This window comes from Tursiops truncatus, chromosome 6, assembly GCF_011762595.2.
Source record: "Tursiops truncatus isolate mTurTru1 chromosome 6, mTurTru1.mat.Y, whole genome shotgun sequence".
NCBI lineage: Eukaryota > Metazoa > Chordata > Mammalia > Artiodactyla > Delphinidae > Tursiops > Tursiops truncatus.
In genome coordinates, this window is record NC_047039.1 from 103,901,696 (window position 1) to 103,923,105 (window position 21,410).

The 21,410-nt window shown below is 54.5% G+C and overlaps 1 protein-coding gene across 10 annotated transcripts in view; it reads right to left on the reverse strand.

Annotated features, from left to right (window-relative positions):
* Nucleotides 1-396: 396 nt before the first annotated feature.
* The window catches only part of DENND1A (DENN domain containing 1A), a 540,810-nt gene continuing 519,796 nt past the window's right edge, over nt 397-21,410 (reverse strand). For 7 of the 10 annotated variants that reach the window (XM_073806587.1, XM_073806589.1, XM_073806585.1 and 4 more), the window contains 3 exons: nt 7,568-7,696; nt 4,552-4,807; nt 397-3,447 (listed from right to left, as the gene is read on the reverse strand). In XM_073806587.1, the coding sequence (XP_073662688.1) occupies nt 2,257-3,447; nt 4,552-4,807; nt 7,568-7,696 (1,576 nt within the window). In that variant the 3' untranslated portion in view covers nt 397-2,256. The remainder of the gene's footprint in view (nt 3,448-4,551; nt 4,808-7,567; nt 7,697-21,410) is intronic. The other 3 variants (XM_033858564.2, XM_033858566.2, XM_033858569.2) reach the window with 1 other exon arrangement.

Genomic DNA, 21,410 nt, shown 5'->3' on the forward strand with positions numbered 1-21,410 from the left:
AGGTGTCCCTCCCCAGCACAGCCAATAGAGGTGCAGACTCCAGGCTCTGCCCTTGCTACTGAGAGGTCTGTGGGAGGAAAGCTCCAGGTGTCCCCTTGAACTTCTTTCCTGGAGCCTGGGTGCCTTCAACATGATTGGTGACCTGCAGCCCTGCTCCGTGGACCCGGCAGGCCTGTGCACACCTGTGACCAGTCCAGCCCCTGGGTCCTGCTTGTAAGAAGAAGGGGCTAAGCTGGGCTCAGAGGCCCGAATGGTAACAGGCTTAGGACTGGGCCAGGTGTCAAAGCCTTCCCTGACTGCTCCAAGCCCGGCCTCTACCTCTGCAAACAGGGATGCTGAAGATGCCTGAGGCCTCGCCTCCCCGCAGAGCTTCCTCAGGACACAGGGATACCAGCCTTCTCCCAAGAAGATTTTATTGAACGCACACACACAATTCATCCTTGGATTTTCACATTCAGTCCAGCAAGTGGAGAGACAGCAGTGCTCGTGTGAATGTGGAGCGCTTGCCACCAGGCCCCAGCAAGCCAGGGAGACCAGGGGGTGGGCTCCGCTTCCCTGGGGCCACCTGGTACCTCTTGCCTTAGACTCTGCCCACTGGGTGGGCTACCCTATACCTGATGGGGCTCAGGGGTCTGCCCAGGGTGGGTGGATCTGGAATCTCTACTGAAACACCTGAGTGTCCTAGAGGTGCCCACATGGCCCAGACGTGACACGGCTCCCCCGCTTCCAGCAGCCAGAGGACACTGCCGAGATTTAGACAGAAGACTTGCCCGAGGGGCTCTGACTGACAGAGGAAGGAGCTGCGTGCTGGGCCAGCAGCTCTTCACACCCCGCATCAGAGCAAACCTGAGGGGGTGGTCTCCTAGCCCCTCGGATGCTGACCAGGCTCCCCGGGGTTACGAGGTCTCCAGGAACTCCCCTGCCCCGCCAGACACCCCTGAGACTGTATGTCTGACCGTTCACAAATAGGAAATGAGAAATGAGGTCCAAATGCTCCCAATTTCCTGCATGTCTCAGATGGTTGTTTTCTTAAATGGTTGGGCCACATTTTAACTTGGTTTATTGAAACTAGTCAATTTCAAGATTCATCAAATCAATAAAGTAAAAAGGAAAAGAAAGATAAAAGAAACAATAACAAAACGTTTCAACTTAGCTTTGGGGATGCTGGCCTCCGGGAAATAGGGAGGGGCGGCTCCAAGCCCTTCTCCTGCCCCCAGGCTGCAAGAAGTGTGAGAGGCCAGGCCCGCCCACTCCCCAGGGGCCTGGAGAGGGGCTCCCTGCCCTCCTGCCCCAAGCTGCCAGGCAGCTGGGACTCCTGCACCTCTGTGGTGCTAAGCCTGGTCTTCCAGTGGGAATGTGGGTGTCTGCTCCTCACCTCTGCCCCCTTAGACCCACTCAGCAAGAGGCCGAGTCCCACTTGACAGTAACTCAAGACCAGGAGAACCTGTGGGGACCAGAGGGAGAGTGCGGGGCGGCAGCCTGACCCCTCCTGGTGCTCTCAGATTTACCTGTTGCCGTTTTGTCGTCTACAGATCAGAGTTGCTGGTGCTCTCGGGCCCCACGCAGGGCTGCCTGGGGCTTGCTTTGGCTACCGGGAGGGATTGCAAGGATGCCTCAGCCCCCAAGTCCCTACCAAGCCAGAAAACCGAAGTTTGGGGGTTGGGGTGAAGACTCAGGAAAGAACGAGTGTGCATATTGCTAGAGAGGATTTGGAAATGCCTTGCCAGTAGCTCCTCCAGCCGGGGAGGGGGGTTCCTTACTGCAAACTCCAAACCATGTGCGTCTCGTGCACGAGCTCATGCCGAGGGCACTGCCAATGCCTGCGCCCATCAAGGTGGGGTGTGCAGGGCTGGGCTGCAGTTGGGGCAGGAGAACAGGGCTCAGGAGGACACATCCTGAGGCGGCGTGGGGCTCCTGGTGGGCAGTTTCCAGAAGGAAGCTGGGTAGGATGGGGTCTGGGGCAATCATCGGCCCAGATGACCTCTCTAGTGCAAAACCCAATCAGGGGTGCAGGGGAGGGGTGGTGGCAGGGCGGGACAAGTGCCCAGGAACTGGGTTGATTCCCAGGCTGGAACTGGTGCCGTTCTCCAGAGATGGGCAGTGTGGAGAGGAGGAGGGGCAGCAGAGAGGGCTCCCAACCCTTCCCACCAGTAGAACCTGGACAGAAATAGCAGCAGGGGAAGCAGGGCCAGCCAGCCGCAGAGCTGCCGCAGTGGGCAGCCGGGCCTCAGCTCGCCCCCAGCACTCAGCGCCCGCTCACTCGAAGGTCTCCCACTGCTTCCTGAGCTGCTCCACTGAGCCGGGGGCTGGGGCCGGGCTCACATCTTGCTTGGTTTTCCGTAACAAATCCTCAAAGGGGTCTCTGGCCTCTCGTGGAGCAGATGGCTGCAGCGCTGGCTCCAGGCCCTGGGGGGCTCTGGGAGGAAGGAGTGGGGTGTCTCCAGGCCTTAGCGCCAGCCCTTGCTTGGCCTCGGCGGCCCTGGCACTTGAGCGGGCCAAGGGCAATGTTCGGATCCTTGAAGGGGTGACTGCTGGGGGACCCAGGGGCTGCAGGGAGTGGGCACCCATGGGCATCTGGCCAAAGAGGTTGGGCATGGAGAGGGCAGAAAGGTTGGGCTGAGACCTCTGTGGGGCACAGAAGCCAGAACTGGACAGCAGGAGGCTGGGGGCAAAAGCAGGCCCCAGGGAAGCAGGAGGGGCCCCAAAAGGCCCAGCTGGTGTGGAGACCAGGGGCATGGCAGGCAGTGTCGCTGGCACAGATGGGACAAAGGGGTTGAGTGATGGCTGTGGAAATGGGGTGGGGGTCCCCATGGGGGGGAAGCTAAACTGGGGAGTAAATGGGGTGGCTACATTTGGGGCTGTAGGACCTGGTGGAAGGGTACTGCCTGACCAGGCTGTGCTAAGTGGGTCCAGGAGGGCCAGCAGGGCATCACTGCCTGTGCCCGCAGCCTCCGGGGCCAGGCTGAGTGGCTGGAGCAGTTCGGTGGGGTCTTGGGGGGCAGCGCTGGGGTGGAGCCCGGGGATTGCGGCTGAGCCCAGGGCAGCCCGCCTTTCCCGCTCCGCCTGCAGCCGCTCTGAGGAGAAGTCGCCGAGGGCAGTGCCAGCAGCCTGGAGCTTGGCCGGGCGGGCAGTGGGGGGCGGGGGCACGATGCCCAGCTCCGGGGTCTTCCTGCCCTGGGGCCGGGGGATGGTGATGCTGCCCAGAGTGGGGGTGGGCACCTCCTCCTTGTCGGTGGGGTTCAGGATGCCGTCCCGGTTCTGGGGCCTGCTGGGCAGGGCCGGGGATTTCCCAAGCAGGGCCGAGGGCTTCTCGGGGGAGGTGGCAGGAGGCTTGCTGGGGACGGCCATGTCGTCCTGGCCCAGGCTCCAGAGCTTGTTGTGTGGGTGGGCGAGCTTCAAGGCTCCCGGCATCCCACGGCTCCTTTCACTCCTGCCCAGGTCCAGCCTCTGTTAGAGGGAATGAGGGAGGCAATGACCACAGGCTGACCTGAGACAGACTGGCAGGCAGCATGTGCCCCTCCCCCCCGCCCCCCCGCCCTCCTGTGTGCCAGGTGGACACTGGGACTGTGGTCCCGGGAATGTGGCTGACTAGTCCCTGGGACCCAGAGCAGTTGGGGGCTCGGCCCAGGTCGGTGGCAGAAAGCAAGCCCAGGTCTGTCTGCACTAGAGGCCGGGATTCTCTCACTGGGTGGCACAAAGGGCCTCCAGAGAAGGCTCTGTCTTTTCAAACCAGTGCTGCCAAGTAGTTTTAGGAAAAGGACTCCACCTACTGACCCTCTACTGGGGTGGCCCATTTTACTTTTCAAAGCGTGCGGGCACTTTCAACCACCCATTAGCCCAAGAGGGCAAGTGAGGCTCGGGGCCTGGGTGAAGGCACACTGGCTGGGAAGGAAATAGGAGCGCTGGGCTCAAGTCCCAGCTCTGCCACCTACAGGGCCCACGACCTGGGCGTCACATCCCTTCTCCTGGCCTGAGCTCCCTCGTGGGCAGCCTGGGAATAGCAATTCCCTGCAGAGGGGCAAGCATGAATCATCAGATACGTGGGAGCTTTGTGAATTCCACACTGTGACCCAAGGACTGCAGAGTCAGCAGCCCCCCGTCACAAGTGAGGAAACCGAGGCACAGAGAGGAGGTGTGCCTGACTGAAAGTCACAAGGAAGGTCAGGGGTCACATGCTACTATCCAGAGCCCAGGAACTTTGATTCATAGGCTCTCCAAGGAGCCTTGGTGGGGTTGGGATCATTAATCCCAGTTCCACCAGGGGTCATAGCCCTGCCCACCTCTGCTGCATAAGCAGAAGTGGGGGGCAGATTTCCATCAGGCTCCAGCATCTTCTCCAGTGATCCCTGTGAGCGGGGCGGAGGGGGTGCGGGGGTGTGTGGCCATTGGCCGGCCTGGCAGGATTTGCAGTCAGAGTGACTCTGAGTGTTGGCTGAGGACCTCAGAAAAGTCACTGTTTCTCCCTTGGTGTCTTTTACTGTCACATGGGGAAATCTACCTCATGTGCAGAAAGTACCCCCCGCCAGCGCCCCCCGCCCCTCCCCAGCATACCTGATAGTCAAAGGTCCCCGGCTGCTCCCTCAGGTCTTTGGGGGGCCGAAGGTCCTCCAAGCTTTTGGCCTGGCCCAGCGGCTGCAGTGGGACCTCCATGTCGAGGCTGCTGAAGACGTCCTCCAGGAGGTCGATGCTGGCAGCCCGGTCGGGCGGAGCTGGGGTGGGGCCCACAGGCTCCCGCGCTCGCTGCTCAGGGCTCTCCGCCTCGTCTCCGGCGCTGTCTGACTCCTTGAGTGTCCGATACGGCTGCGGCCTGGGAGGAGGCAGAGCAGGCTGGATTCTCCTACTCAGAGCCTCCCTGGGAGGAGCAAGCAGCCCTCACTCCCGAGAACTTCCAGGCCTCGGGGAGCACACCCGGGAGCCTTGGGAGAGGAGAGCTGTCCTGGGTCCCTGAGAGTGTAGGCGTCTGGGCAGCGGCACTCTGACAGACCTGGGCTGAACATGGCTTCTGTTCGCTCAGGGACCTTGGGCAAGTTGCTCTGGCTCTAGCTTGCACTGGGGGGCCCACTTAGTTTCCTCCAAACCACAGGACCCACCGTAGAACTGGCTAGTGGGCTCACACGCCATTCACACAAGGCGTGAGGAATAGGACACGTCTGGAGAGGGAACAGGCAGGAAGACTCAATCCTGAGCCCACAGTCTGCACTCCCACCCCTGCAGCAGGTCCTGGGAACAGCTCGTGGGAACTGAGCTGGGAGAACTCTCCCCAGGGAGCTGCCCAGTGCACCCCAGGATCCTCAGTGGGGAACCATCTGGGCCTCAGCCTGTGCAGACCTCAGTTCCAGCCCTGGTGCCATCTCTTCCTGTGGGACCTTGGGCAAGTCACCACCTCTCTGAGCCTCATACGCTCCCCCATTCCAGACTGCACTCCCCTGCAGCTGGTGGTGGAGACTACATGAGCAAATACAGTGCCTGGTGCCCAGCAGGCATGCTGAGGCTGTTAGCAGCATTCATGCACCAAAACCTTGCAGTCAACCAGGTGCAGGTGACACAGGGTGCCTCTTGCTATCCCTTCTCACAAGCCTGAGCCCCGGGGTACCTGGAGGACGCTGCCCAGACCTCTAGTGGAGCCCGGGCCAGAGCAGCATCCCACCTCCTCCAACCATGAGGCTCTGGCTCCTGGGTCAGGCAGAAATTGCCCACGGCTCTGGTAAAGTGGGGGAAGGGTGCCACCTGCTGGTCCTGGAGGCCCACTTGCACGAACCTGGGCAGGGGACAGTTGGCAGAGGGAAGGGGCTCAACTAACAGCCCTGACTCTTGGCAAGGACTGCATCAGACTGTACTGACTCCCTGAAGCCACACAGGCAGCCCACGAAGTAGGACTCACACCCCCCACTTTATAGATGAGGAAACTGAAGCTCAGAGAGGCTAAGTAATGGAACCTATGTCACACAGCACCTGGCAAGAGATGGAAATGGAAGCCAAGTATGAGAGACTTCTGAAGTCTCTCACTTGTTCTGACTAAGCCATCTGACCAAGCTCCTTTAACCAAGTTTGAACACAGTGAAGGAGATAAAGAAAAGCCAGTGTGCTTCGTAGTTAAGGAAGTAGAGTTCTTCAGAAGGAACCCATTTTGCTTTGAGTTGAGATGGCCACTTCCCTTTTAAACACACACAAAAGGCTATGCTTTTCATAGATCGTGGCTCAGGCAGTGAGCATTACTTTAAATAATTAAGGCATCAATTAATTTAAAAAGAACGTGACCTGCTGGACTCCGTGGTGGGAGAGTCCTTGGACATTACCTGTGTGGGTGCCTTTACCTGCAAGGTGATTTTAAGTTGATACATGGATGAACTTTTCTTATTCCAATGATGCTATCTTTACTTTAATTAATAATAGAAATAACATATATTAAGCCTATGATACCATGAATATTATCGCTTAGGACAAGGCTTCTCTTCTAGTTTTAAAGAATAAGATTCACTGTACAGACCAGGTGGCATTCCAAGCTTGGGCAACACTGGCTTAGGCCACTGCTCTAGGTGAGGACATCAGGAGGGGACTGACTTGCCCGTGGTCACAGGTGAGCTGGTGGCAGAAAGGGCCAGGACCCTCCTCCCCTGGGGGGCGGGCAGTGGCAGGAGCAGAGCTGTTGGGTTTATCAGGTGCCCCGAGGAACTCACAGGCCCAGCCTCGGGGGAGAGACTGGGAGCAGGGAGATGGTGAAGGGGGCTGGGAGGGGGAAGGTGGGGGAAGAGTCCTTCTTCTATAATCTGGCTGAAACGGTTTACTCCCCGAAGGGTTGCTGTGTGTGTTCAGCAGTGGGCAGTTCCCTTCCCCTAGAGGCTTCCATTAAAAACACCATGCAAACAAATACACACAGAACCAAAGCTGTCCCTTTGCTCAGTCCCAGCCCTGAAAAGCCTGTGCGTGGAGAGGCAGGAATTGCAAAGAAAGGGCGGCCACCAAAGCCCAATTCCAGGGGCGGCTGGATCGTGGTGAACCTTCTTTTTCTTTCTTTCTTTATTGCAATTTGTAATTAGAAGAAGGCTTAGGCTATAAATAATAATGATAAAAATTATCTTGAAGTCAGGCAGGTCAGTAAAACCTTTGGACATGCCAGCATTAATACATACATTCCTCATCGGTAACGTTGTTTGAAAACTTAAAATCTGACGCTCCATCTCCATGGCTTTCCAAGATGTGCTGAGATAAAGGAAGACTCGGGCAGCAACAACCAGGCCAACTGTAGCTGAAACCGCAGCCACCAATTCCGTTAACAGCCAAGTGCATTTTCCCCAAAGGAATGAGACCCATGCTCCTGTCTCACACCTCTAGAGCCCAGTCACTCTCGTCACCTCACCCCATGGTCACAGCCCCCATGGGGCTGGCAGAATGACGCCCTGAGAGGAGGCACACAGAGGGGGCGTCCGTCCTGCAAGCTGGCACCGGAAGGCAGCAGCCCCAGACCCCCTCCCCACACACAAGCGCAAGCTGGCCACCCCCAGCCCTCCAAGTGGCCCCGGAGAGTCACCAAGCCGAGCTCAGGGAAATGGAAGAAGGAAGGAGAGACCATTCAAAGGGAGCGGAGAAGAAAAAGCTTTCGGTGAAGCCAGAGCTCGGGCCCTCTTCCCGCTGGCATTCATCGTCAGAGGAGTCTTCGGAGAGGAAGACAGCATAGTGTCGCAAGGGCTTTACGAGGCTGGGGCGGAGGAAGACAAGAGAGAAAACAGTTAGGAGGCACCTCGGGACTCCACGTGGCGGGGTGGGAAGGAGGCCTGAGGCTCCGCACCTGACCCTGGCCTCCCTCTGCCGGCCGGGGAGAAGGCTGCCTGGAGAAGGCCTGACGGGCCCCACAGTGAGGAAGCTGGTCCCGAACAGAAAAGAAACTGGGTTTGCCACCTGTGTCAAGAGCCTTAAATGCATCTATGACCTTGTGATTCCACTTCCATTTAGATAACCCCAATGTAGCAACAAATTATGCACAAAGATGTTCATTGCTGCTATGTTTATAAAACATGAGACCACCTGAACTTCCGCAGTGGGAATCTGGTGAGGTGAATTATGGTATGGTTGGCTGAAGAGTATCCTCCCATTAACTATAATGTTTATAAAGAAAAATCTACAAGCCAGGATGCAGAATTGCAGTTATACTGCATTCTCTCTCATCTGCTTATGGCAAAATGCACAGAAAAAAGACTGGAAAGGTATGTGTCTAAATGTCAACAAAAGCTAGGGGACCCATGTCCCCTGCATTGGAGAAGCCACTGCAGTGAGAAGCCCACGCACCACAACGAAGAGTAGCCCCCGCTCGCCGCAACTAGGGAAAGCCCACTCGCAGCAACGAAGACCCAAAGCAGCCCCCCAAAATAAATAAATAAATAAATTTAAAAAGCTAGTGGATTATGGATTTTTTCCCCTCTGCCAAATTTTATTTTTGTGTCTTCTCCGTTTTCTCCAATGTGCATATCTACTTCAATAATCAGGAAAAAATAAAAAATAAAAAAGCTCAAGAAGAAAGTGAGCCATGTGGAAGGGCACTCGCGAGAAGGCCCTTTTCTGATTAGCGGCCGCTCTCTGGAGTCTCCCTCAGATGCCTCTTCAGAGAGTCTTTTTCATCTGTGATGTGGAAATTAAATATTCATTGTTATAAAAAATACATCTCCCTTGTCAGCCACCTGTGAGCTCTACCTCTATAAACACAAACACATACACAGCCCAGAGAAACTCCACGCCAGCTTTTATGAATTATACACTGACCAGGGCCCGCGAGAGGTGTGTGCTTGGGAGAGGGGAGCTGGACCCCGCAGCCCCTGGTTCAAATCCCGGCCCCATGGCTGCTGCTCCGGCACGCGGCTGGGGAGCAGGCAGCCCACGCCTCTGCCCTGTACAGCGGGCTGGACGCACACCGAGGATCCCAGGGGCAATGGTGAACTTTGGGGAGGTGGGTGGGGTAGGAGACACAGGGGTACCTGATGGGGGGCTATCTCCTCTCCCCTCCACCCCCAGCCAGAGCAGTCTCCTTTCTTTGCCTTATATGATGCAATTCCTTTCCGGTTTCATTTCAGGAAGAGGAAACATGTCCAAAAGAGTGCATGGGAACCAGGGCTGGAGAGTAAGTGAGGGACAGCAGCTCTCCCTGTGGGGATTGGGAGAGTGGATTGTGACCGGCTGCTGCTATGGTCCACCATCACCAGTCATAAGCCAGTTGTTCCCCAAATATATGCTGCCCTTCTAAAAGTGGAACCAAAGCTGGCGCCCAGGGCTGAGTTCCCCAGCACTGTCACACCTGAACCCTTCATTTCCTCGCATTGTCCCTGGAAGTTAGCCAGGCAAAGACTTTTGTCCTCTTACTGAAGGGGAGGCTGAGGCTCAGAGAGGGGAAGCCACTTGCCCGGGGGCTGCACAGGGAGGTCACGGCGTTCCTCTCCTCTCCCAGGCTGCCTTGCTGGGTGTCAGGGACAAGGCGTGTCTCAGCCTGTCCTGGACTGGTGGGAGCATGGCCTAGGAGGCTCATTCTCCTCTGAACTCAGGAGAGAGGGTGGGAGGACCTGACCTGCAGAAACGTGCCCTGGCCAGCACAGGGGCTAGGCTGCCCGGTTCCTGCCTCGTCCACCGGGACCTAAAACAAGGCCCAGCAGGAGGGCCGCTGGAATCCTGTTCTGAATCACAGCCCTGACCTCATCACTCTCCCGCTTCACACCTGCAAGCCTGCTGCTCTGAACTGTGGCTTCATGCGGTGGGTAAAATGTCAGCGGTACTAATGTTCAGGTGTGTCTGGAACGACTTACACGTCTGTTTAAGAGTTTGGGGGACCCGCTCTCACTCGCCAGCACTGGGCTGTTCTCCCGAGCAGGGGGGCAGGCACCCTGCCTCAGGCTGCATTCTGGGCAGCTCGTGGAACACACTGGGTGGGCGGGGCGAGGGCCGCCAAGTCCAAGCTCCAAGCAGGGCAGACACCGAGCGTTGCGCCTGGCCCCGCCCACCTCTGTGTTCCTTCCCTGCCACCTCCTGCCACCTGCCCTTGCCTTTGCCTGGTGCACTGATTGCCCCTGGCCTGCAAGACCCAGCTCAAACCGCACTCCTACAAAGCTTTCCTGGAGCTCCCAGCAGAGTTTTCTCCCTAGATAGAGCTGGCTTCTCCTTGGGCTGCGTGGCTTAGCGCTTCGTTAATACAGTTGAACCTCTTGCAATTCTATTTCTGAGTGGAGGTCCTTGAGGGCAGGGGCCCTGGCACGTTCTTCTTTCTCTCCCCACCCACGGCACAGCGCTAGTGCAGAGGAAAGTTTGCTAAGGGAATGACTGGAAGCCAGCGTACTGGAGAGACTAGGCCCCGCACACACCAGCTTCACCCCTCTTCTGGATCCCCGCCAGGCACATGCCCCTTTCCTCAGCTCGTGGCTGCAGTATAAGAGGGTCCCCTCTCTGGTGTGGAGCAAAGGGAGCCCTCCTACACTGTTGGTGGGAATGTAAATTGGTGCAGCCATTATGGAGAATGTTATGGAGGTTCCTTAAAAAACTAGAGTTGTCAAAAAAAACCACAAAAAAACTAGAGTTGTCATGTGATCCTGCAATCCCACTCCTGGGTATATATCCAGAGAAAACTCTAATGTGAAAGGACACATGCACCCCAATGTACACAGCAGCACTATTCACAATAGCCCAGGACATGGAAGCAACCTAAATGTCCATCGATAAATGAATGGATAAAGAAGATGTGATACATATATACAATGGAATATTACTCAGCCATACAAAGGAATGAAATGATGCCATTTGCAGCAACATGGATGGACCTAGAGATTATCGTACTAAGTGAAGTAAATCAGACAGAGAAAAACAAATATCACATGATATCACTTATATGTGGAACCTAAAATATGACACAAATGAACTTATTTACAAAACAGAAACAGACTCACAGACATAGAAAAACTTATGGTTACCAAAGGGGAAAGGGGGGTATAAATCAGGAGTTTGGGATCAGCAGATACAAACTACTACTACATATAAAACAGATAAACAACAAGGTCCTACTGTAGAGCACAGGGAACTATATTTAATATCTTGTAATGAACCATAATGGAAAAGAACATGAAAAAGAATATAGACCTGTAGAACGGGACCACGTCTGGGGGTGAGCGTGTTAGGTATATTGGGGCAGGTGGGAGTCTCAGAAAAATGCTTAAAATAATATCCACAAGTAGGCACTGTGCCACGGGCTTCACACAGGTTATTTCTACCACTCCCCCCAGCAGGAAGCAGAAAGGCGTCGCTGTACAGATTTTACAGAGGATGAGGCTGTCATTAGTCCGTCCATCCACCCGTCCGTCTGTTCATCCACGCACCCAACCGAGAGGCACCTCCCGCGTGCTTGTAGTGAGCAGGCCCAGTCCTAGCTGAGCACTTCATGGTGAAGAGGAGAGGTGTGAAGAGGAGAGGTGTGACCAAGCCACCCAGCCAGGAAGTGATGAGTCCAGGGCCCTCTCTTTCCTCTCCTCCGGGCTGGCCGTAGATGTGTATGAGGGGGACCCACACCTCTGCTTGGGTCAAACTGAATGAGGCTTTGGGTGGCCCTCAAATCCATCTTGAATGCCTTTCCAACACCCATCCAAGCACAGCCCCCTCCTCTGGCTTTGACAAGTAAGCAGAGAGCACAGCTTGGCACGTTAGCTGAACGCCAGGAATGTCTGGATTCACACAAGAGCAAAGAGCCTTTGTGCTGGACTGGACCTTGGCTTCATCAGCTCAGGCTGCTGCACCTCCCATCACTTTCAAAATCCAGTGCCTCCCACACGCGAGATCACGGAGGGCGCTTGGGGGTGAGGTGGGGGGAGACAGGGAGCCTCACTTTACAGCTCACCGTTTTCCTCTCCAGACAGCTCTTCTGGCCAGGCCAGGCTGGTCGGGCAGTCTTGACTTCAAGAAGAGGTCCAGGGTGTCTCCTGGATACACCATCTGTCTCTCAAGAGTGATGGAACACCCAGATGAGAACTCTGCCATGTGGTTTGATCAGAGTTTCTTCAGGTCCAGGCTTTGGACCACACGGATAAGGATGATGACACCAGCAGTATTTCCTAGTGTTGGGCTAAATGCTGTCCGTACAGTTTCTGATTAATTACTCATCACACCCTCATTTTTCAGATAAAGCAGCCAAGGCTCAGAGAGGGGGAGTCACTTGCCCAGTGTCACACAGAAGTTAAGGGTAGAGCATGGAATCCAGATATGCCTAACTCTGAACCACTCTGCGATCCTGCCTCTTCAGTTCTGTGGACCCGAAACGGTGAAATAGGGTGTTTCCCCTTCCGCTTTTGATAAAAGGTGAGATTTCAAAATAAACTTATTTAAATTCAGCTGCTCATGTTCTCCCATGAAACATACAGTCAGATATTTGTCAGAGATAAAGGACGAACCGTCGAACATGTCCAGGTTTAAATTTTTTATTACTTAAGGCAGAATATGAAAAAAAAAAGCGCGTACCTGTTCCCTCATTAACCCAATTCAGCTACTACCCTGCAGTCTGCCACCCACCACTTGCCTGGATTTTATTATACACAAAGAGCTGTCTGTGAAAAGGCAGGTCGTGGCGAACTTGGCTACCCAGCAAGGACTGCCGGAGTCTCGGCGAGAAAGAAAGGCCCGCTGTCCATCACGTTCAGATCCCATCACCTCCCACGGCTGCTCCCGCCTCTGCCCACCTCATCTCGGCACGGAGTTCCCATGCAGATGACTCCCCGAACCCTTTCTAATGTTTGGTTTAACGTGTCGCCGGCTAGCGTGCGCGTGTGACAGTGGTGACAGGCGCGGCTGTTCCTTTTTAAATACCATGTCAGAGACACGGCGTCAGGAAGCGGGGACGTGCTCTGTGGCTCTCTGCCGTGCCGGGATCGCACAGGCTTATTTTTTAATGAGGAAGATCTGCATCTCGAGAGTTTTTTTCATGTGTCACATCGCGTGGACAAATCAGCAGCACGTCATGCTGGCCCAAAATGAAATGCTGACAAATGTAGATATTTCAAATTTAATTGACATTTAAATGTACTTGAGATAAAGAAGGGGAAAAAGTCAGCAGGGACTTGGTCTCCAGAGGTAACGAGGGGAGCTGGTGATCATTTTTAAAAGGATCATTTCGCTCCTGCACAAAGGATCTTTACTTTTAAATGTCTCGGCCGCTCTGGCATCCCTTGGTTACAGGGCTCCTGTGGGGCTGACAGGCAGGGACAGGCCCCTGGACGAGGCCCGTCTGTCCAGCCTTCCACCAATCCCCACGTGCCAGCCAGATGACCTCAGCAAAGTCATTGTACCTCCCTGAACCTCAGTTTCTTAGCTGCAAAATGGGGATTCTATAGCCCTCCAGTTAGTCTTACCACAAAAGTTGAATGAAAATATTCGTAAAGGGCTTTGCACAGTGCCCAGTGCCTGTTCAGTTACTACCCAGATGCCACAGTCACCTGCCAACAAATAAACACTGGGCCGCTTCACCCTGAGCAGAGTCTCCCCTAGGTGTTCAAGGACAAATAGGGTGGTCCCTGCTTTCAAAGACCTTCCCAGTCAAAGTCACCGGTCCCCAGCTGGGCATGTCACAGCACATCAGAATGATCTGCGAGCACCCCGCCTAGACACGCCGCCATGCCGCACCTCCAGCACCGCTACACAGGGCTGACACTCTAGAGCACACCTTAGCACGTGCATGGGTTAAAAACAGAGAAAAAGCCTCTGAAGCAAGTCAGAGGGGTCTCTGGGGGAAACAAGCTTGGTGCAGGGCCCACGGGGGACGCTCCGGAACTTGCACTGGAGCTATTCCCTGTGTGGCCTGGGGCCAGGCCGGGACTGTTCCCAGGGAGGAAGGCCTGATGACAGATGTGGGAACCTGTTGGACATGGGATCTCTGTACTCAGCAGTATGCGAATGTCTACTTAGAACAGTAATGAGAGGCTCACTGCTGTAATGAGCCGTGATCACCAATGAGAAGGCGTCTTCCTGTCACATGGACTGGTCCAGAGGGGATGGGCGGGTATGAGGCCAGGTCCTGCCCACCCTGCTAGGGACTTGCTCTGCCACAGTGCAGTGGTGGGCATGCCTGGCTCAGGGGCTGCTGGACAAGCCTCCATTTGGGAGGTGACATGGGGCTTTTAATCTGAGTCCAGTAGAGGCTGCGCAATGGCCTGGAGGTGTCTCTGTGGAGGAGGGGGCACAGGGGCTTGAGGCTGGGGTGGGGTGTCAAGAGAAGAGGCAGGCAGGGTTGGCAGGGACCAGCTGGAGGAGGGCCTCCACCCAGCGTGAGGGCTGAAGGCCACGTGCGAGGTCAGGGGGTGATGGGGGGCTCAGCTGCCCTGATCTCCGTCTCTTGGATTGGTGGTGCCCTTTGCCTTTGCAACCTTCGTTCATCTATCCATTTATTTATCAACCCATCTCTGTCTGTCTGTCTGTCTATCTTCCTTCCTTCCACAGAGATCACTAGCGTCGACTTCCCCTGTCCACACCCACGCCCAGCAGGCTGAGAAGCCTTTCCCAGGCGCTGGGTGGACACTCACGTAGGCGCAGAGGTCTGGCTTCACTTTCCCACCCTTCATGCCCTTTGCTGGAGGGAAGACGGGGAAGGGGACACCTTGGGGGCACTTTCCCTACCTGGAAGAGCAATTGTGTAGATTGTGAGGAACAACTGCCCCTCACCCCGAGGACAGCCTCTGCCTGCTGAGAGCCAAAGTCTTTTCTGGGGACCGTGGCAGCAGTCAGTGGGGGCGGCTGGTGAGAAAGCAGTGGACACGGACGCGGGACCCAGCAGACCCTGGTATCTGTGCTGGACCCAGGGCAGGTCACGGCACCTGTCAGAGCCTTGTTTCCCCCGCTGAATGGGCTAACAGTGCCTTCACTATGAAGACTTTTGGGGAGCAGGGGAGGTTCACCAAGATGACATATATCGAAGTACCAGGCCTGAAACAGGCACTTGGGAAATGGTGACGTGAAATCTGGAATGGGGAGGGTGCTTGTTGGGGTGGCGAAGCCTTTCGGAGGAGAATGAGCTCAGTGACACCCTGAGGATGGGGCATCTCTTCTGAGGGCTTCCTGAAGGCTTGGCTTTCCAGCTGGAACTAACTCGCCCTACTGTGACAGCTCCTGGGAGAGTCCCTCCTTCCAAGCAAGAGGCAGAAGTGGTGGAGACGAGGAGGTCTCGTGTTTTCCTGGGCTGCTGCACATCCCCGGAGGCTCTGCGGCAGCTCCTGCTTTTCCAGTCTGAGCTCAGGCTCCACGCCTGGCCTCTGGCTTGGCTTTGTCTCCGGGGCCCGAACCCCACCGTTGGAGAGGGGAGGGGGCCCGAGTCAGGTCAGGCGCCTCTCACCTTGTTAACTGGGTCTGTGCCCTTCTGCTTGGTGTCCTGGCGGCTTGCCAGGGGGTAGTGCCCAGACAGCTGCCCCTACCCCCTGGGGCTCAGGGCCCAGCTGGCATCTTGGAGATTTGCTCCCGGGGCTGATCACAGTTTCTGGCTCTCATAGGGCCAGGCTGGGCACGTGCTGGTAGCTTCAGATTCACATCCGATCACACCTGGCTCATAGTAGGCGCTCTTTACGTACTTGCGGTTGTTAACTGATACCCTCCCCCGTCTCCAGGACGCTGGGCTGTAAGCTGCTCTCAGTGATTCCTTTGTTCACTCATTCAGTAAATATCCCTGAGCAGAGCTGGGCCAGGCTCTGGTCGGGGAGTTGAAGAGTCAAAGCTGAAGGTCACACAACCCTGCCCTGCTCATAGGCTACCGGGGTGGGCAAGCGTGTGTGGGTGCGCGTGGGTGACGCACAACGTGGCAGGTCACGGCTATGCCAGAAGTCCCAGGCATGGTGACCCTGCGAGGAGGGAGCGTGCAGCTCGTGGCGGAGGTGTGGGGGGGAGTGTCAGACCGGTGAGGCCGCAGCACTCACTGCTGCTGGGGATGCTAGTGTGGCTCCCGTGGGTAGTTTCCCAAATTGTGTTCTTCGAGATGTTAACAGGCATTGCGTTAAAAAAAAAAAAAAGGAAGGCAAAGAGACTTGCCCACGGTCTCAGACTGGCAGCTGGTGGGCCAGGGTGCTGCCCAGATCTGCGGACGCCCAGCCAGGCCTGCGCACCAGGCCCCCACCCTCGGGCAGCTCTGGGTCTGTGCAGGAGGGAGAGGGGTCCGGCTGTGACCCTCAGCCAGGGGGCTGTGCTGAGCGCAGGTCCCGAGGAGGCTGGGGCTGGGGGAAGTGGGGGTGGAGCAGCATGTCATCTCCTGCCAGCGCATGTGTGCAACCAGCATGAAGAGGTACAATTGCAAAGTGTTCTGAGACCTGGTCTCTGGGCAGAGCTCCCACTAAATGCTTCTGGCAGCTTCTTCTGATCTTATTTTAATCTTCTGGGGCTTTGGGTGCTGGGGTCACGCGGTGCAATTCAGATGCAGAGCAGATTCTCCAATTCCTGAGGAGTGTGGGCTGGCCGTTTGGTGAACACACAGCCTGCCCAGGCAGCGCAACCTGCAGATGTTCTCCTTGGCCAGAAGGATTTCTAATGCCAGCCGCACGTTCCTCTGGGGCTCCCAGACGCAGATTCCCAGGGAGTCCACAGTTCTGATGGGAGTGTGAAGTGGTACAATTCTTTCAGAAAGTTATTTAGTAACAGGGAGCAGAAATCTGCCTATACGACGTTAAGGGTTGGCCTTTGGCGTTAGAGGCGTTTGAAGCTCAGCTCTGCCACTAACTAGTTGTGTGACCGAGGGCGGTGACCACCTCTCAGAGTGGCAGCTACTTCTATAAAATAGAGCTAATGACACCTACCCTCGCCCCCAGAGTTCTTGTGAGGATTTAACAAAACAACATACGTAAAGTGCTCAGTTAATGGTAGTTGTTCTTACAATAACATAAAACTAGAAAAAACTTGGAGAACAAGGACATTCACTTAGGCATTTTTCACAGTTGTGAAAACGTGGAACAATCTACAAATCCCATAAGAGGAGCGCGGTCAGGCAGACCACACACATACACACAGTGAGATCTTCTGTGGTCACCACCAATGGGGCTTACAAGGACATGAGGCAAGTCTGTACTGTGGGATATTGCAAGGAAGCTGGCAGCTCTGCAAAATATATCTAGAAAAAAGACTGGACAGGAGTCTGCAGAAACGCTAGTACACTGTTGAGCTGAACTAGTGGGATGAATGAACTTGTCTCTTCTCCCTAACTTCCAGCCTGCCTATAAGGCTATTGGGTTATTTTTAAAAACAAACAAAATTACTGGAAAAGAGCATGTTTTTGCATGCCTCTGGCCAGGGAGGTGACAGGGCAGTGGCTTACGGGCCCCTGGTGGCTGAATCTGGACCTTTCTCACTTAGTACAACGGACTCCAAATAACCAGCCTGCAGCCAGTCAGGATGCGGGTGACTGGAGGGTGTTCTGTGCGCCACCTTTAGAGGACAAGGTGTGCATTGCAAGAGCTCGGGCTCTGCAGCGGGCTGGGACTGGGCACATCTCAGATCCACACTGAGTACAAGCCCCGTCACCATCAGGACTTGGAAGACAGCCCTACCCTTCTGGGTTATTGCGAAGATTAAAGAAGGTGGAGGCTGCTTGTGACTATCTCCCTCCCAACTCTCATGGCAGTGAAAGAGTGAAAGAGAGAGGCACCTGGGGACCAGTAGGTCACCCCCACCCACCCACCCCCGCCTTTGGCCTCTGTCTGCTCGCTGAGTGTGGTCCTGAGGGGCGGGCAGTACTTAGCACAGCAATGCCTTTTAGGGCTTGCTGTCGGCTCTTTCAAAGTCTCACATTCGATGAAATACAGGGAAATTGCCCTATATCTAGTAAGCCAAAGGGAAGATAAGCTAGGGCCTGGCAGCCATGCACGCTCCCGCTGAAATAACCAAAGCCCACCTTTAACAGGTGGGGAGCTGTGACCTCACCGTGCCCGCTGCAGCCGCCATCGTCCTCACCACTCAGGGTAGCTCATAGTCATAATTAGGTTCTTAACAAAATGCCTGGATGCTGAAGAAGAAAGGGCCAGGCCCTCCCCACTTTCCAGTCCTGAGACCTTGGGCAAGTTATGGAAAGTCTCTCTCTGAGCCTCAGTTTCCCCATCTGTTAAATGGTAAAGCTACCACCTACCCTTCATGATCTTAAGCGATGTTCAGTAAATGTTACTTCTCTTTCCTTCCCCAGATAGGAACACTCAGGCACCAGGGAACACTGCCTCCTTGGCAGGAAGAGGACTGAACAGCTCTGGTTCCCAACCCCAGGGAACCTTCCCCAGAGAGGAAGGTGGTGTGCGGGGCAAGTCATCTCAGGACACAAAGCTGTCTCCCTGGGCAAAGCCAGGAGAACAATGGACCCCCGTGGACAGCAGAGTGCAATGGAGAGAATGAAACTGAGCAGCGTTTGGAGGCCTGGCCATGCCGCCTTCTAACCGGATGACCCTGGAACACTGGTCAATACATTTTCTGAGCCAGCGTTCCTGTTCTGTGGAAGGGACGCCTAAGAGGACCTAGAACACATGAGGTGCTCCACTGTACTCACTGCCACCTGGCTTCTGACCCACAGCCCGAGCTGTCTGATTCCTCCTAACCCCAACTCTTACCCCAGGGGATCCTCGGGGCATACCATCAGCCCTGTTCTGAATAATAATGTAAGTAGCTAATACTTCTTGAGGAGAAGTAGTCACTGAATATTAATTAGCTAATGTTAACAGAAAAACAGAGGGAATGTTTTCCCCAGAAGTCTTTGTAAATTGTTCTTCCAATTGCTATCACATGGTTTTGAGGGGCTAGGACACCTACCTTCCACTGAGGAAGAAAATTTGACATGGGAAAAATTTCTTTCTGGGAAAATGCAAGTCAAAAGAAGTCGGCACTGGGATTCCCTTTGGGGCCTCCTTTAAAAGTCCTAAGAAGCTCACACCTAGTAGGTTTTTGAAGATATTTGCTGAATGAATGGATGCAAGAATGGACGTGAGCTAGAAAGCAAAAAACGGACCTCAATGGATGGAGTGGTCTTAGAGCTGCTGGCGACGCTACTGGGCCTCGACGAACTCCAGATGCTGAGCTGCTGCAGGAGGCCGTGGAGACTGTCTAATTCTTAATCATCTCCGTTTTGCTGTCCACAAAGTTAATTACTTAATGTCCTTCTTTGGAAGTGAGAGTTGGGGCAAGAAGTCGGGAGGACTGAATCCTTCCCTTAACTTCAAAGATCCTGTGTCTCTTTCTGCCTCCCAAATCCTCTAAGTTTCCGATGCACTTTGATATTCCCAGTGGAGACAAAGATCTGTGATTCAAGAAAATCCAGGCCAGATTAAAGGGCCAGGCACCGAGTCCGTGTGCCCAACACTGAACCACCAGCAACAAAGGCCCATTAGGATGTGGCTCCTGCCCGCCAGCTTGTCTTCTTGTGTCTCCCGACACAATGCTGACAGATTGGTGGGGCTGGTTTCTTCCTCCCCAAAACAATATTTTATGAGGAGTCTGTTTTATTAAAATATTTTCCGCTGGATGCTTCCTGTGTTTCAAGAAGTTGGTCTTGCCAGCTGGAGCTGATGACAGTTGAGAAAAACACATCCAAGTGCTGTTGTGACATGGCATTTGGAAGTGGAGGAGCACAACGGGGGGTGGGGGGGGGGAGAAGGCAGCATGGGAAGAGACGCAGGAAAACACCCGGGTTGCACCAGAAATGTCACTGGCATTATGGGAGAACAGCTCTGCCGGCCCCCCATGCCCCACCCCCATCACATAAAAAAATGTGAACAGAAACTCTCGGAATGATGTTCTAAAACATACCTCCCTATCTCCTGGTGGACCCGGGTCACGGTTACGTACGATCACAGAGAACCGTCATTTGTTTTCTATCACTGCCAATTTGCCAACCCACTAAACTAGCCACCGCTGCTCCCTCTGGTTCATTTCAACCCCAAATGTTTCCCCAAAAGAAATCTAAAACAAGGTGTACTGCAAAAAAAAAAAACCCAAAACAAAAAAACCCACAAAAAGTGGTACTGACATAGTTCTGGTAATCTCCAGAATGATGGGGTTACCAGACACTGGCTCTCTGCATATACTGATGAAGCAATTCCCCATCACTAGGCTGGAAAAGCAACAGTGTAAATAAACGTGGTGAGGGAGTCCGAGCTCTAATCGGGAACCGGCCACAAAATGGGTAATGCTTTTCTGTAGAATGGGAAGTGTTGCTGGTCCAGGGTGTTTTTGGTGCAAAGCAAGGATATTCTGGATTTGCATTTCAATATCTACAGGACCATGACCCTGTATCCCAGTACAGTGTCTAAAATATTTAGTCCAGTTTTAAAGAGACGGCTCTAAAGAAAAGTGACTAAATTCATTCCCCTAAGGAGAAATCTCTGGGGTCTGAGGCACTCTGAAGACATGCAGCATTTTCTCCACAAGGGGGCAATCATAATCCATGGCAGGGAAAGAGTCCTCAAGACTCCCACCGGCCTATTGTGCACAGCAGAAGTTAAACCTACACCCAACTTCTGGAGTCCGGCTTCCAAATTCTGCATCACCAAGCATCTCCCAAGACACACAGACACACACAGGTTTGAGGGCTGTCTAGGTAGGCTGGTTCTGTAACAACATGATAGTCTCAAGTGATACCATCCTATAAACCAGAGAATCCTGGAAGAGCTGAAGTGGACTGCAACCCGAGCTAGGCCACAGCCTGACATTTGGGAATTATTTCTTCCTTTTGGCTCCTTTTCTGGCTAGGACGTGCCATCTCCCATCTCCCTTAACTTCCTTCCCTGAGAACTTTTCTGAAAATAAGGCAGACACGAGGAGCATTCCCCTCTTCACCCAAGGGACCTCAGGGTCCCAGGGGCAAATTTTTTTGGTTCCCCCAACAACCCCAGACCAAGATGGCTTCATGCATTGTTTCAAGGCATCACTGGAAGCCGGTGTGTAGCTGCTGAGCTGTCTGGGCAGAAGCCACCGGCCGTGTGCCTCGGGGGTGGAGGCACACTCCTCTGACGGAAGCAGTGCTACCTTCTCCAGCTGGCTCTGAAGTCGGGGCCGCAAGCAGCTTTAAGCCTCCCACATTCAGACGGCTCAGCCTCTGGCCACTGCCTGCCCAGCTGCCTCGTCATTCCCCTCATCTACCCAATGTCTACCCAGCAAGTGATTCTAAGCTGGGCCCTATGCTTGGTACTGGGCATAAAACCCAGCACCTGTCCCGTGGAGCTCTGGGCCCAAGGGGTGGTAGGAAAGCAAAGTCATAATAAAATAAACGCTAAGGCACAGGTGAGCAAAGGTACCGGTGGGGGAGGGGCCGTGGATGAGGACAGTCCTGTGTATAAATCTGAGCTCTGGAGACCCGGAGCAGCCCAGGCCTAGGAAGGTGGAGGCCCTCGTTAAATAGGTTGCCTCCTCGACCAGGTTCCTAACTCTCTTTTTCTGACCAGCTATCTTCAGCATAA